This window comes from Bicyclus anynana, chromosome Z, assembly GCF_947172395.1.
Source record: "Bicyclus anynana chromosome Z, ilBicAnyn1.1, whole genome shotgun sequence".
Taxonomy (NCBI): domain Eukaryota; kingdom Metazoa; phylum Arthropoda; class Insecta; order Lepidoptera; family Nymphalidae; genus Bicyclus; species Bicyclus anynana.
In genome coordinates, this window is record NC_069110.1 from 18138279 (window position 1) to 18152981 (window position 14703).

Here is a 14703-nt window from a genome sequence, read left to right on the forward strand (position 1 = left end):
TATCTTTGCTGACCGCCCCACTGACTAAGGGGTGTCCCAAAAACAAAAATGATTCACACATCGTACAGAATTAGACACCAGCGTAGGTACACGCAGGTGTGTCAGGAATTGGTGAAATGTCAACACGAATGGGCTGAGTATCTGGCGAACGGCCAGCTGTGAGGAAATCAACAATTGGGTAAGTACGAGTATATGACATTGTTTTTCATTGTATATTTTAAGTATGCTTTTAGAAAATTACTTAATGGCACGTTATGATATAAGTGCGGTAAGTTGACAATTACATACGACGTTTTTACACACACACACACACACAAATACTCACACACATTTACACATAGAAAATGAATTGTTTGCCAGTTATCCGTATGATGATATTTTGCACATATAGCGAAGTGTCCACACCAGCGTTTTTTAGGCAAATGCACCAAAAACAGCCAGTATTACTAAGTATAAAGTAAATTAATATTTTTGTGTTTCTGTTAATTATAAATGGTTGTCATTTATTGACAAAATTATTGAAATGAAAAAATTAAATAATTATTAATTGTATTTTATCTCACAAAGTTAATTTTATTCATAAAATGTTGAGCACTTTTCTTACATAAAAACTTTTTGCTAAGATTTAAAACAGTAACGTTTAGACGGATGGTAAAGGTTTTACATTACATTACGGCTCATCTGCATAATGTGATACATTACATTAATTGGTGTAAGAAAATATTAAATCACAGACTACTCTACTGATTTTTTGAAATTCTTTTATCATTAGAAAACTAAATCGTTATCGAGTAACGTAGGCTATATTTTATCCTAGTATTCTTTATTCTTTCGAATCAGAAATGAGGAGATTCGCAGTCACTGATATAGCTCAGCGAGTCGCGAAGCTGAAGTGGCAATGGGCAGGTCACATAGTTCGAAGAGCCGATGGACGTTGGGGTTCCAAGGTGCTGGAATGGCTTTCCCGCACCGAAAAGCTCAGTGTTGGTCGACCCCCCACTAGGTGGACCGAAGACATCAAGCGGATTGCAGGGAGCCGCTGGATGCTGGCGTCTCGAGACCGTTTTGTTTGGAAGTCCAAGCAAGAGGCCATGTCTAGCAGTGGACGTCCACCGGCTGATAATGATGATGATGATTCTTTATAGAACGGGAACAACGCGTGTGAAACCGGGGGCGTCTGCAATGTATGTTATAAAGTAGGTACCTAATTGTTTTTTATTGAGTTTTTTTTAATAGTTTTTGCTACGCGTGTCAGTCTGACCATGTAGATGCGTTCAATGACCGGCACTAATCCTACCGAAACTAATGCTTTTTGATTCGATTCGATTAAACTCAATTGATAATTCGATATCGATATCTATGCGCGGATTTTAACGAATCGAATCACGTACGTGTGATACGAGAGAAGCAAGCTGAATAAAACCTCGTAGGTACCTACTACGGTAATCTTTTCCGCGAAGTGAATCGAATAGGAAGTGAATAATTCCGCTTGGTCAAGCAGTTAGACAATCACGAGTTCGAGTTTTGGATCTAGCTATGAAGTACGGAGTTCTTTCTTCTGAGAAGTTTACAGTGAAAATTCTCAGTCCGTAGTTAGGAAGATGGTGGTGACACTTAAGCCTAGTTCGGACTACTTTAGTATTTTAATCGAGTACGAACAATTTTTGGATTTACCGCCCAAAATCGTTCGTACTCGACTAACATACTAAATAAGACCGATCTAGGCTAGACACTTACCATTTGCCTCAGTGAGCACGTTATGGCGCCGGTCATTATTAGGTAGTTAATTAAGCAAACAATACCCGAAGTTCAAGTTGTGACTTAAAGAGGTGGAAAAACTATCGTCGTCAACCCATATTCGGCTCACTGCTGAGCTCGAGTCTCCTCTCAAATGAGAAGGGTTAGGCTAATAGCTCGCTGGCCAGCAAGCAACCAATGCGGATTGGCAGACTTCACACACGCAGAGAATTGAGAAAATTCTCTTTCCTTTCCTTTCCTCACGATGTTTTCCTTCACCGTTTGAGACAAGGTGAGGTGATTTGGTAGGCACGTAACATATCTAATAGTAGAAAATCTTTGGCTGATCAATATTTAGAATTCATTCAGCTATGGAAAGCTACATTATCAGCGAGTAATAGTAGATATATTTTTATACCCGCATTAATAAAATTGCTAGGTTGTAAGGGGAAATCTCTGGACCTATTGAATCGATTTTGAAAATACTTTTATCTATTCCCACAGAAACGGAAACTACGCGAGTCCAACCGCGGGACGTCATATAGTAAACTATAAAATTTCGTGCATAGAACACGTGTCGACTATTAATAGCACGAGGTTAATGAATCACCTGTGAACAAACTTAGATTTTATTGAGATTACGGTTTGTCCTACAGTTTATATCGTTGCCTAAAATATAAGTAACTAGCTGACGTCACGCGGTTTCACCCGCGTGGTTCCCGTTCCCGTAGGAATATGGGGATAATATATAGCCTATAGCCTTTCTCGATAAATGGGCTATCTAACACTGAAAGAATTTTTCAAATCGGACCAGTAGTTCCTGAGATTAGCGCGTTCAAACAAACAAACAAACTTCAGCTTTATAATATTAGTATAGATAGGGATTATGATTATTTTTAATTGTATATCAATTAAGAGTTACCTACCTATATGTTATTAGTAAAACGATCTTGTAGAGTGTATCTGCGATAGTTACTTTCGGAGTTACGAAGATTTAAAGGGTTATTTTTGCGGCGTTACCACTCAAAAACGCCCCATATTAAATGGTCAAAGGAGGAAACGTCATCGCTTTACGGGATCGTTAGATATGTATAGGCGTTCAAACAAAATTACAAAGATCTATGTTGTATGTATTTTCAATGAAGTAATTATAAATAATAAAAGACTTCTAATTAATTTCGAAATTTTATAATCGTATGTATTTAAAAACATCCATACAATCTTTGTTTTTTACCGACTTCCAAAAAGGAGGAGGTTCTACGTTCTGTTGTGTTTTTTTATGTATGCCCACCGATATTTCCGTCATTTGTGGACCGATTATGAAAATTATTTTTTTGTTAGATATGTCTATGCGTTCAAATAAAATTACAAATATCTTTGTTATTTGTGCGTTTCTGTTTATCACATTAATATTATAAAGCCGAACGTTTGTGTGTGTAACTGTGAAAGTATGTATGTTTGTTTGTTCCTCTTTTACGCTGCGGCTACTGAAGCGATTTGGTTGAAATTTGGAATGGAAATAGATTTTACTCTGAATTAACACATCGCTTTTCATCCCGGAAAAGTCTAAAGTTCCCTTGGGATTTTTTTTAAAAACTGAATCCACGCGGACGAAGTCGCATATAATGAAAAATGTCACATTAAATGTAAGGGTGTATGGTTTCAGGGTGGTCCCATTTTTTTCGTGTTATCCATGATGGCATCCTGGAGAAATCCAGGAGCCGTTCCTGAAAGAACCACAGCATTTTTGTAATTTAAGCGGCTTGAATTAATACATCACTGGCTTGGCCTTCAAACTGATCATAAGGTAGCACGTACGATATTATATTTATTCCTTTTTAGTTTAGTGGATTGATTGAGTTAATTTTTGTGTTGGAAGTCGGTTGAATTTTTTTATTAAAACTTTCATTTTATGTATTCATTATATTATTGACCTTATTTAACCGAATGTCTCGTACAAATCAATATATCTAGTCATCAATCCCATTGTTGCAAGATGATATATGATTTCTTATAGTAATTTGAATACTAGCTATTGTCACAATTTCCCGTGGGAACTTTTAATCATGGACCCAGAACATGCGTTAGCTGGACATGCCTCATTTATGAATACTGAAAGCTTGTTAGCTCATGCTCCTAATAAGAACGGTAGCCAGTAATTTATACTCGTATTTTGAGAGAGCCGCCACCCCCCCCCCCCCATGTGACGGCCTGGATCGGAGGTCCTGGATTCGGTCCCCGGCTGGGCCGATTGAGGATTTTTTAATTGGTCCAGGTCTGGCTGGTGGGCCTCGGCCGTGGCTAGTTATCACCCTACCGGCAAACCGTACCAAGCGACTTAGCGTTCCGGTACGCTGCCGTGAAGAAACCGAAAGGGGTGTGGATTTTCATCCTCCTGCTACCTACTTACTTAGACAATCAGAATAAAGGTAGCAAATTACAGTGTCGAGGCTTTCGAAGATTTTTGTGTTATTTATAGTATTTTAAACCCGACTCCAAGAAGGATTATGTTTTTCGCGCGTATCTTGTACGTATATATATGTAATATTCTTTATTACTTCATATCCGCCAAACTGCTAAACGGATTTACATAATTAACATATCGTTAGATTCGTCTTTATAACCCAAGTGTTCTTAAATAGGTGAATTAAAAAAAAAGACAACACGACGACTGTGAGACGCTATATACTCGAGGAGTACTACTACTAATATCGTTTTAGATTTAGAATATTGCAATATGATAATCAAATTCAAGGGCTCACAATAAGGATTTCAAAATGGTAGATATATCATGATTATATTGAAAAATAACTACAATTAGAAAAACGTTATTTATTAATTTTCTCTACAAAATACGAGTACGCGAGGCGGATGACTTTAGATGAGAGAACGTTGTTATTTTACACCTAAAATATACTGATTAAATTATTAATTAAAAATGTGTTTGTCGGCAAGTCAGCGGATCACGCGCGCACACCATTTCTGTTGCTTTGTTATTACTCAAGATTTTGTTGATATGGAACATAGAGGCACCGCAGTGAACCTTAAACGGATAAAGATGTGTCTTAAGTGGCCAGAGGATTGTGGAAGCCATGTTGGATGACATCACCAAGTCAAGATCACAACAATTGCATTAGCACCCGCGTAAAATCTATTCGCGAGTGTACGTTATATAAAACACATGTGATGTATTTATATTCGTCACTTCTAACGATGTTTCGAGTATAATCTAATAAGTAGGAAATGTCTATTCTGAATTTAGGTATATACTGCCTTGTTGGTCCAGTAGTCAATCTATTGGATCCAGGAATAGAAATACCTATATACTTTCAACTATTTTTTTTAAGTTAGCCCTTGACTACAAAGGCGCCTGATGTTAAATGATGATGAACTCTGAGATGGAAGCGGGCTAACTTGTTGGAGTAGGATGAAAATCCACACCCCTTTCAGTTCGGACTTCGTACCGGAACGCTAACAGTAGGGTGGCAATTAGCCACGGCCGAAGCCTTTCATCAAGTGTTATTTATTACTGTTAAGAAATAAATGATAGATTTACAGTCAAACATTGCAATTAGGTCAAATGTGGCGAGACACATTTTTTATACAAAATCTAGGAAATTACGAACCAGAACAAAGGCAACTTAAATACGGTTAAATTAAGCATAAAATAAGTTTTTATTTGACCTATTAGATGACTAAATAACTGATGAGGGTATTTGTATAACATTAATTAACTGTATATATCTGGCAACCCACAGTTCCTGGATGTATGAAGTACTAAGCTTTTCTTCCTTTTAAGAAATTTTCATTGAAATTTTCAATCTGAAGTTTGGAAGTAGATGGTGTCCGTGTAGATTTACATGTTTTGCGTGAAAGGGCGTCTAGTTGTCGGACTAAAGTTAAGTCAAGTTCATTTATTTCAATTAGGCTTGGAGATACCTGATATTATATTGGTCCAGGTCTGGCTGGTGGGAGGCTTCAGCCGTGGCTAGCTACCACCATTACGGCAAAGACGTACCGCCAAGCGATTTATCGTTCCGGTACGATGTCGTGTAGAAACCAAAAGGAGTGTGGATTTTCATCCTCTTTCTAACAAGTAAGCCCGCTTCCATCTTAGACTGCATCATCACTTACCATCAGGTGAGATTGTAGTCAAGGGTTAACTTGCAAAGAATAAAAAAAAATCCTGTAAATAGTAGTTCGATGTGAGGGCATACTATACAGTCTACGGCACGTCTCGCTGAGTCGCTGATAATATTATAATTTAATGTTGTACCAATTTAATGACGGCAAAAAAGTCTGGTCGAACATAACGGTACTGACTTGTACCAGTCGAGTGCGGAGTGGCGACAGGTTGGCATCATTATAATAACTATAAGCGTCCATATACGTCCGGACAAGTTGGATGCCGATACGCTCCAACCTATCTTTTTAGTACTAATTAGCGGACGCTTATCGACTGCATCCACATTAAATTCATTTTTGTACAAAATCCGCGACAACCTTACACTTTTTAAGGATTAAAAGTACCTGGCCTATATGTTGCTCAGTTACCTCTTCTATTGTTTGGTGAAAGTCTCATTACAACCCGTTCAGCCGTTCTAATGATTAGCCCAGACAAACAGACAGGCGAAGATTTTAAAAAGCACGATTTTATTTAGTACCGTGTTAATAACAAAAATCACTTTTGAAAACACAGTTTTTTTGGAGTTCCTAGATGGACACTTATTTTTTTCTTATATTTATTATGTACATACTAGCTGACGCCGCGAGCCGTGCGGTTTTACCCACGTGGTTCCCGTTCCCATAAGAATACGGAAATAATATATTCTTCCTTGATAAATGGGCTATCTATAACACTAAAAGATTTTTTCAAATCGGACCCGTAGTTCCTGAGATTAGCGCGTTCAAGCAAACAAACAAACAAACTCTTCAGCTTTATGATATTAGATTTAGCTAATGATGATGATGTATTGATAATAAGTGACAGGAAAAGTACATTACTATAAACGGAGCTACACTTTTCAGGACAAGCAACGAATATATTACCTACAATGATGCCGTTAAGCTAGCTTCACATGTATCATGCTGTAATTACACCGGCTACCATATTATTCAAACGGGAAAAGAAACCTGGTACAACGTTCATAAGGCTCAGAAGAATAGCACCTTGAGATCTCTTGACAAATACTACATTATTAAATAAAATCATTAAATTCATCAAAAACTAAAAACCTCCGAATTTTAGGTGGACCGATGACATCAAGAGGTTTACAAGGAGTTGTTGGTTGCTGAAGGCTCTGCAAAACCATTTACATGTCAAGACAAGAGTAGAATGAACCCGTGTACAGCAGTGGATGTCTATCAGCTAGTAATGATTATAACTTTATTGTGTACAAACAAGTCCTAACATTAACATGCATTTTAAAATTCAGCTGAATGTTTCCATCTATAAAATGTTTCATTTTATACGTGCTTATAAATCAGACATTCTGGAAGTGTGCAAGCCATCAGCCGGGACATCTATGAATGCTTTAAATCATATGAGTGGACCAGATCTGACCTACATCTTGATGTCTTAAATAACTGGTTAACATTTTGTTTTGCCAATAATCCCACGCGTGTTACAATTCGGACTACCAGTTGGAAGGTCTAAACATCAAGTCGGAATATCTGTAGGTACATGTTTTATGACAGTGTAGATAATATGTATAACATCAATAATTAAGTAAGTATCGATAATTCTTCTATTGTAGCGTCTCATAAAACTGGTTACCATTGTTAAACTGTAGATTGCCTGTCACTTTACCCCACGTTCTTACAAAAGGGACTATCAATTGGAAGGCCTGTTAAGGCATCTGGTTGCTAGAGCCACAATTGTGTCATACCTTTTCAACAAACTTTAGTATTAGCATTATCAGACGCTTTTTTAAAAAACAAAGTTACCGAAAGTTTAATCTTATGGAAGCTCTGCTACAAATATTATTATCACTCATTAAAATTGCAATGTATACATCTACACTATATTATAAAGAGACAAAGTTTGTAGTGGATTAATTTTTGTATCTACTGAATCGATTTCTCTTCAAAGACTTGAAAGTCAAGTTATTTGTAAGGGTTATAGGTATATTTCATCCCCAAATTCTCATAGTAACGGGAACTACGCGAGTAAAACTTTAGGCCGTCGGCTAGTAGCCTAATAAAGTCAAGTAGTCACTTTATTTCATCCCACAAAAACATATACTTAGGTACAGGTGTCTACCAAATTATTACCATTGTATATATGTTGGAAAAGAAAGAAAAGACTGCGACGTTGGTGGTAGGCCGAATGGCAAGTACACCAGCGTTTTGAAGGTAGGAGGGGTTTTTAGCCGGTAGAAGTCCGGCACTACCCAAACGGGTGTCCATGAGGATTTTCTCCCCTACAGAAAAAAAAAACTATATGTTGGAAGATCTGTGCAACCTTTATGTCGGGATATCTGTACATGTTTAATAACATACAACCGCTATAGGTACCGCGTATAGTTGTGCAGTGGCGTCTCAAAGAACTGGTTGCCATTGTGTTTGGAGTCGTCTTGCTCTAGTAAAGCCGGGAGCACAATTGATGTTATTACCGACTTATAACAGCCATGTAAATTGTCACACAAGCGTGTAATGGCTGGCGAGGGATATTATTATTGACACTGTCAGCCTCATCGGTACAGTGGTAGCTAGTGTGACTTCGTATGACAAGGTCCGAGATTCCTGGCTTGGCTATGACACAGGAAAGCTCAAAAACTTTTCTTTCTGACAGTTGGGACGTTGTTGGTCTTACACCATGCATCGGAGAGCACGCTACAGCGTCACCTCAACAGTGATAGTCCCAGAGACAAACCTTATAACCTCGCCAATCCGAATCGAAAGCCATCTCGCTTATATTTTCACGTGAAATATAAGTTGGGAGAAAATAGCATATAAGCTGGATTAAATTGGCTATTTAAGCAATCGCTTAGGGTTTTCCGTTTAGGGAGAAAAAGAACTAGCATTATACAAAAGTTAAAGCATTTTAAATTCCGATTTTTTTAAATTAATTCTTTGTAGTTCTCTTATTGATTGAGAGCCCACAGGGGAAGATTGCTTCGGGCATCAAGTTTCCTTAATCTGGCACTGATGGTAGTGAAGGTGCAGTTTATAGTGGAAAGCGTTTGCATAGACGATGCCTATTCATTTTCGACTTAAGTTATCGGTATCTTAAGTCGAACTTCCATGTTGTAGATGCAGGGAAAGTATATTTGGAGTTTTTTTTTGGATTAATGAGCTCACCAATATGAAGGCAGTCGTAGATGCAGGGAAAGTATTTTGGAGTTTTTTTTTGGATTATTGGGCTACTCACCAATATTGAAGGTATACTTGCTAAAGGTAAGTACTCAAGAGCATGGAAGGTCCTCCTTAAGACTTGTTAGACACGTATAATACCAGGGTATTGGCAGTGGCGTAACTAGGTAACCAAGGGCCATGGTGCAGACATGACTAAGACTAAACTGGTTCGGTTTTGTCAATTAAATACAAATACATAAAAATGCCAAGCGAATTTATCATCAGCTCTTTAACGTTTTCAAAATTTTCCAAGTTCAGTTCGATCGCACATTTTTGGTAAGGATTCGATGATTTTGAGAGCCCTGAGCTTGAGGGAGGGAGAAAAATGTATGGGAATGACAGATCTTGATCACGTGACCTGTCGATAGCAAATGTCATTTTTCTAGTTTTCGAAGCGTTTGCGATCGTAGAAAGAGAATCGACGTGCCACTTGGCTAAAGGTGCTGGGTAGCTACGTCATTGGCAATGGGGATGATGACTAGGTTTGAATATATCGATTTTTATCATAAATTCAGATAAATAAGGTCAATGTTAACTAATTTTTACATAAAAAGCAAAGATTGACTGGATATTTGCAAAATAAATAAGATTATTTAATTTCAAAATCTATTAAAAATCTTTTATCGTAATTAGATGAAAATTCATACAGTTATAGCTTCCTTAAATTAAATGTGACATTTTTCAATATATGAACTATAAACATAAACGCAGAAATAACAAATATATTTGTAATTTTGTTTAAACGCCCACACAAATCTAACGAACATTAATTGCCTACGACGTCATTAGTTCGTGCTATTTTGTATGCCGTAAATCTGACCCTTTAAATCCCTGTAGCTCCGAAAGTAATGATCGCAGATACCCTGTTACTTTTACAAAATTGCTTTACTATTAGTATACTCTTAATTTATATACAATTTAAAAAACTGTCATTATCCCTATTGGATTCGGTTACCCATCGTAAGTACGAGTAAAATAAAATACACAGTGACCACTGGCTCTGAGCTTTGCACATTATGCTCGTAAATAAAGTTTGTAATAGGCATGTTACTCACCGTGGTATTTGGCTAAAATTATCTGTTCTAAATATTTGTGCGTCTCAGGTGAGAGGTAGTTATATAATCGGATATATCTATGCGCAATAAATGCATGCAAATACTGGAGTTGCTTGTATACGTCCACCTTGTCGGTCTACTGGTTAGAAAGAAAGAAAGATTTGTTTATTTGACACACTTACGTGATATACAGAAGACATCAAAACATTAAAATATGTGAAAAAGACGATATGTGCGGTTATAGCTTGGCAACTTCATTCGCAACACTAATGGTCCGCGCGGGCCGGGGGGCGTGAGCGATGAATGAAAAACCCTCGACTGATGCACCTCATTTCCCCGCACGCACGATTGCACATCCTCGGAGTCTTTCCCCCCGTCGTTCGCATATCATGGGAGCGTCATCAATGAACTTGCCAGACTATAGCAGCTTTGAATAAACGAAGTCTTGCCTAGCCATCTAGCTTCGGATCTAGCGGAGCTTCCATCTAAAACGTTCGCGACGTAATGAGTTATAAATCTACAAAAAAGTCCACGATTTTATCTATATTTTATGGATAGCCTAATCTTCAAAAAATAATGGTCACATACAAAGAAAGTATAAGATTTTCTCGCGGACGCTACCGCTAGTTCATCTATACTAATATTATAAGGCTGAAGAGTTTGTTTGTTTGATTGAACGCGCTAATCTCAAGAACTACTGGTCCGATTTGAAAAATTCTTTCATTATTAGATAGCCCATTTATCGAGAAATGTTATAGGCTTATATTATCCCTATATTCTTACGGGAACGGGAACCACGCGGGTGAAACCGCGCGGCGTCTACTAGTAAGATAATATGTGAGAAATATTTATCGGTTCACAGATTTGTGTTAGGCCTTGGTCGTAAGCAGCTGGATACAATAAACACAGGCGGTTTTTGGTGAAGAAAAATATTATAAACAAGAAAAACTGGAAGGAAGATAAATCTTAATACATTATACCTATCTACCCAAATACTTATGGAAATATTAATAGCAAGGAAATAACGTATATCTACCCATTCAATAATAAAAACTTTTTTATCATCAACTTTTCAGTTACGTGCATTTTATGAAATTAAATATCACATGTCTCAAACGGCGAAGGAAAAACATCGTGAATCGTAAACCTGCGTACCTGAGTTTTTTTCAATTCTCTACGTGAGTGAAGTGAATCCGCATTGGGCCAGCGTGTTGGACTATTAGCCTAAACGATCTCATTTTCAGAGGAGACTCGTGCTCAACAGTGAGCCGAATATGTCTTTTTTTTATTATTTACAAGTTAGCCCTTGACTACAATCTCACCTGATGGTAAGTGATGATGCAGTCTAAGATGGAAGCGGGTTAACCTGTTAGGAGGAGGATGAAAATCCACACCCCTTTCGGTTTCTATACGGCATCGTACCGGAACGCTAAATCGCTTAGCGGTACGTCTTTGCTGGTAGGGTGGTAACTAGACGTGGCCACCAGCCAAAAAATTGTTGTTTGTTATTTGTTAATGATGATAATAAGAGTAAAGCTTACCCTGTGCGGCGCTTGCAAGAGACGGTGTACTGCAGCTATTTGGTACGACAGTGGTATGGTGGTGTTGAACGTGTGGTACAGAGGGCGTGGTGGTTCGCGCACGTTGTACTCCATAAAAGGGTCAAGGTCATTGAGGTACTGGACCCTGCACACGAAGGAGTCGCCGCCGAGGTCGCGCACTGATCCATTCACCCTATTGTCACCCACTTTCACTAGTTCGATCATTATTCTATCCACTTAAAACACTGATCACAGTTTTATCACTGATTGTACTAATAATAATTAAATTAATTTACATTGTTAATGAAAGCTGAAAGTGAAGGTAACATTTTTGTTTTCCCGTTTTAACCGACTTCAAAAAAAGGAGGAGGTTTCTCAATTCGACCGTATATATATATTTTTTTACAACACCGCCTTCATGTTGATCAGAAGGTAGCACATATGATGTTATTTTTTGCTTTTTAGTTTAGTGGTAACATGTGATTTTGAAGTCGGTTGTTTTTTTTTATCAAATTTTTTTTAGTATAAAGTGTTTTTCAGTTACGTATGGGTACGGTGACAGTTGCCTTATGACGTTCATAATACGTACTATTATCGTGAATCGCGACAAACTTTCAAGAATGAAACGAACTGTACATACCTATCCTATCTGAAAAACATTATAGTAGGGATGACCGCTTCCTTTGCTCGATATTTTAAGTACCTACATACGTTTTCTAAAAATTAAACCTAGCTATTGAGCCGAATTTTTCTGTTAATGATGATGTATTTCTTTAATATGGTTGTAGGTATTTATTATAATGTAGGCATTCAGTCTACTCGCAAGTCTTTGAAATTTGAGGTAAGGGGAAACAAAAATACAACTAGAAAAAAAACATAGAAGCTCGAATTAAGAACCTCTTCCATTTTTTGAAGTCAGTTAAAAAGGTAATGTACCTACCACGTACCTTTCCTTAATCTTAGTGCAATCTGAGAAAATGTAATATTCCAATTACTAAATACCTACATAGGTAAAATCCATCGCTACGTTAAATTAATTATTAAGTACGTTTTAAATTAGATGAATTAAGTAACGTAATAAATATTGCCCATTAAACTGAACCGGTCGTGTCTGGCCGGTTGAAATTCCGACCATAATTAATTGAACATTATTACGGTTCTATTATTATAGAAACTTTTTAACAAAAAAAAAAATAACCAACTTCAAAATCACAAAAATTAAATAAATTAAAGTTAATTTAAGCCAAGACGGTTCTTTCCCGTGGTTCTTTTAGAAACGGCTTTAATTAATACGTCACTGGTTTGGCACCGCCTTCAAAGTGATCAGAAGGTAGCACATGCGATGTAATTTTAATTGAATAATTAAATGAATATTTAATCATTTCCCAAAGATAAATGAGAAAACCGTATAAGTTGTTTCTAAAGTTATATACACTGTGATATACTTAGCTACCTGCATTTAAAAACAAAACTGAAATAGTATAAATAGTTTTAATAAGATTAATTAATTTTTTACGTAAATTTAAAAATAACTTAAAAAAAAGAAGAAATTCTCAAAGAAAAACAACGCATACCCTAAAATCTACACTGCCTTATTATTGAAGACACATAAAAACACGTAATTGAAATAATAATTCATCATCAGTGCTAACTGCTAAACGTAAATGTTTACTGATTTTTAATACAAAATTAAAAAAAAAAAACTTTTCAAACAACAAAACATACATCGTCGGTACACTGTTTTGTTTTAACACTTATATAAACCACACGTATAAACATATATTAAAACGTTTTAATAATATAAGTACAAGGAATTCGGACGCGCGCGACGCGACGAAGAGCGCTAACATTATACTGAAGATTGAGGTAGGTAAATTATGTTACAGAGACCACATGTTGTGCAGTTTCACACAAACAATCCCACTATACGACACAAAAAGAATATTAATGATTTTCTATGTTTATTCGTCTATGTTTATTCGCCTGTATCTAAAGGGATGGTATTAATTTATGTGTTTCATATTTATAATGGAGTCAAATAATACATAGAGTAGCGTTTTCAGGAAGTGCTCAGAAACAGCTTCGATTTTGATGATTTTTTTTAAGTTGTTTTTTTATTTTATTAAAAATCAGAAATGTTTTAAATATAATATAAATAATTTCGTCCCCATACCAACGTATGGGGACGAAATTATTTATATTTTTAAAAAATACTACCCATTTCAAAAATACAAACAATATGCAGAAAACTAATAAGCGAAAGAAAATGTTATAATATTTTATATCTATTGATCACTTTCAACGCGGTGCCAGAATATAAATCATTTTGTCCCAGTCCAAAAGGTTTCTGATTTCAAATAATATCAAGAAACAAACTGAACAAAAAAAAAATCATCAAAATCGGAGCTGTTTCTGAGCAGGTCGAGGGTAAATGCTCTATTGATTAGAGTATTACGTTGAAAGTTAAACAAACTGTTTAGCAACTATTAAACAAACGTCAGCTGACTTTTTCAGAACTTCACTTTTCAAAATTTATTTATTAGTTATATTTGTGGAGTTTAAAAATAAATTATTATTGATTTTTATTTGAATTAAACAACGATTCGAAAAAAAAAGTTTCAATACTTTTGGTTTCTACACGACATCGTAGACCAATTAAGAAAACCGGCCCAGCCGGGGATCGAGCCCAGGACCTCCATCATGTAAATCCACTGTCACAGACGCCGTCACGATAGACGAACACGGGGTGTAACACTACTGACATGTACATCCCATTTCTGAGTTTCTACTAAGAATATGTTAAAAGCAAGATTTCTGAATATAGCCCGATTCTCTCAAACTAAGGACCTCAGCAGAAGCTTTAGAACAGAAGAAGAATTAGAATATAGGCTGCATGGTTTAATTACTGGTCCACCGGGGTAGTAATTAAATATCACGTGTCTCAATCGGTGAAGGAAAACATCGTGAGGAAACCTGCATACCAGAGAATTATCTTAATTCTCTGCGTATGTGAA

General features: G+C 36.5%; 1 protein-coding gene across 1 annotated transcript in view; it reads right to left on the reverse strand.

The window, feature by feature from the left end:
• Positions 1-14703, reverse strand: part of LOC112045728 (FH1/FH2 domain-containing protein 3) — an 83403-nt gene that overhangs the window by 39579 nt on the left and 29121 nt on the right. Inside the window, exon 2 of the mRNA XM_024082024.2 lies at positions 11690-11999. Coding sequence (XP_023937792.1) covers positions 11690-11914 — 225 coding nt within the window. The 5' untranslated portion in view covers positions 11915-11999. The remainder of the gene's footprint in view (positions 1-11689; positions 12000-14703) is intronic.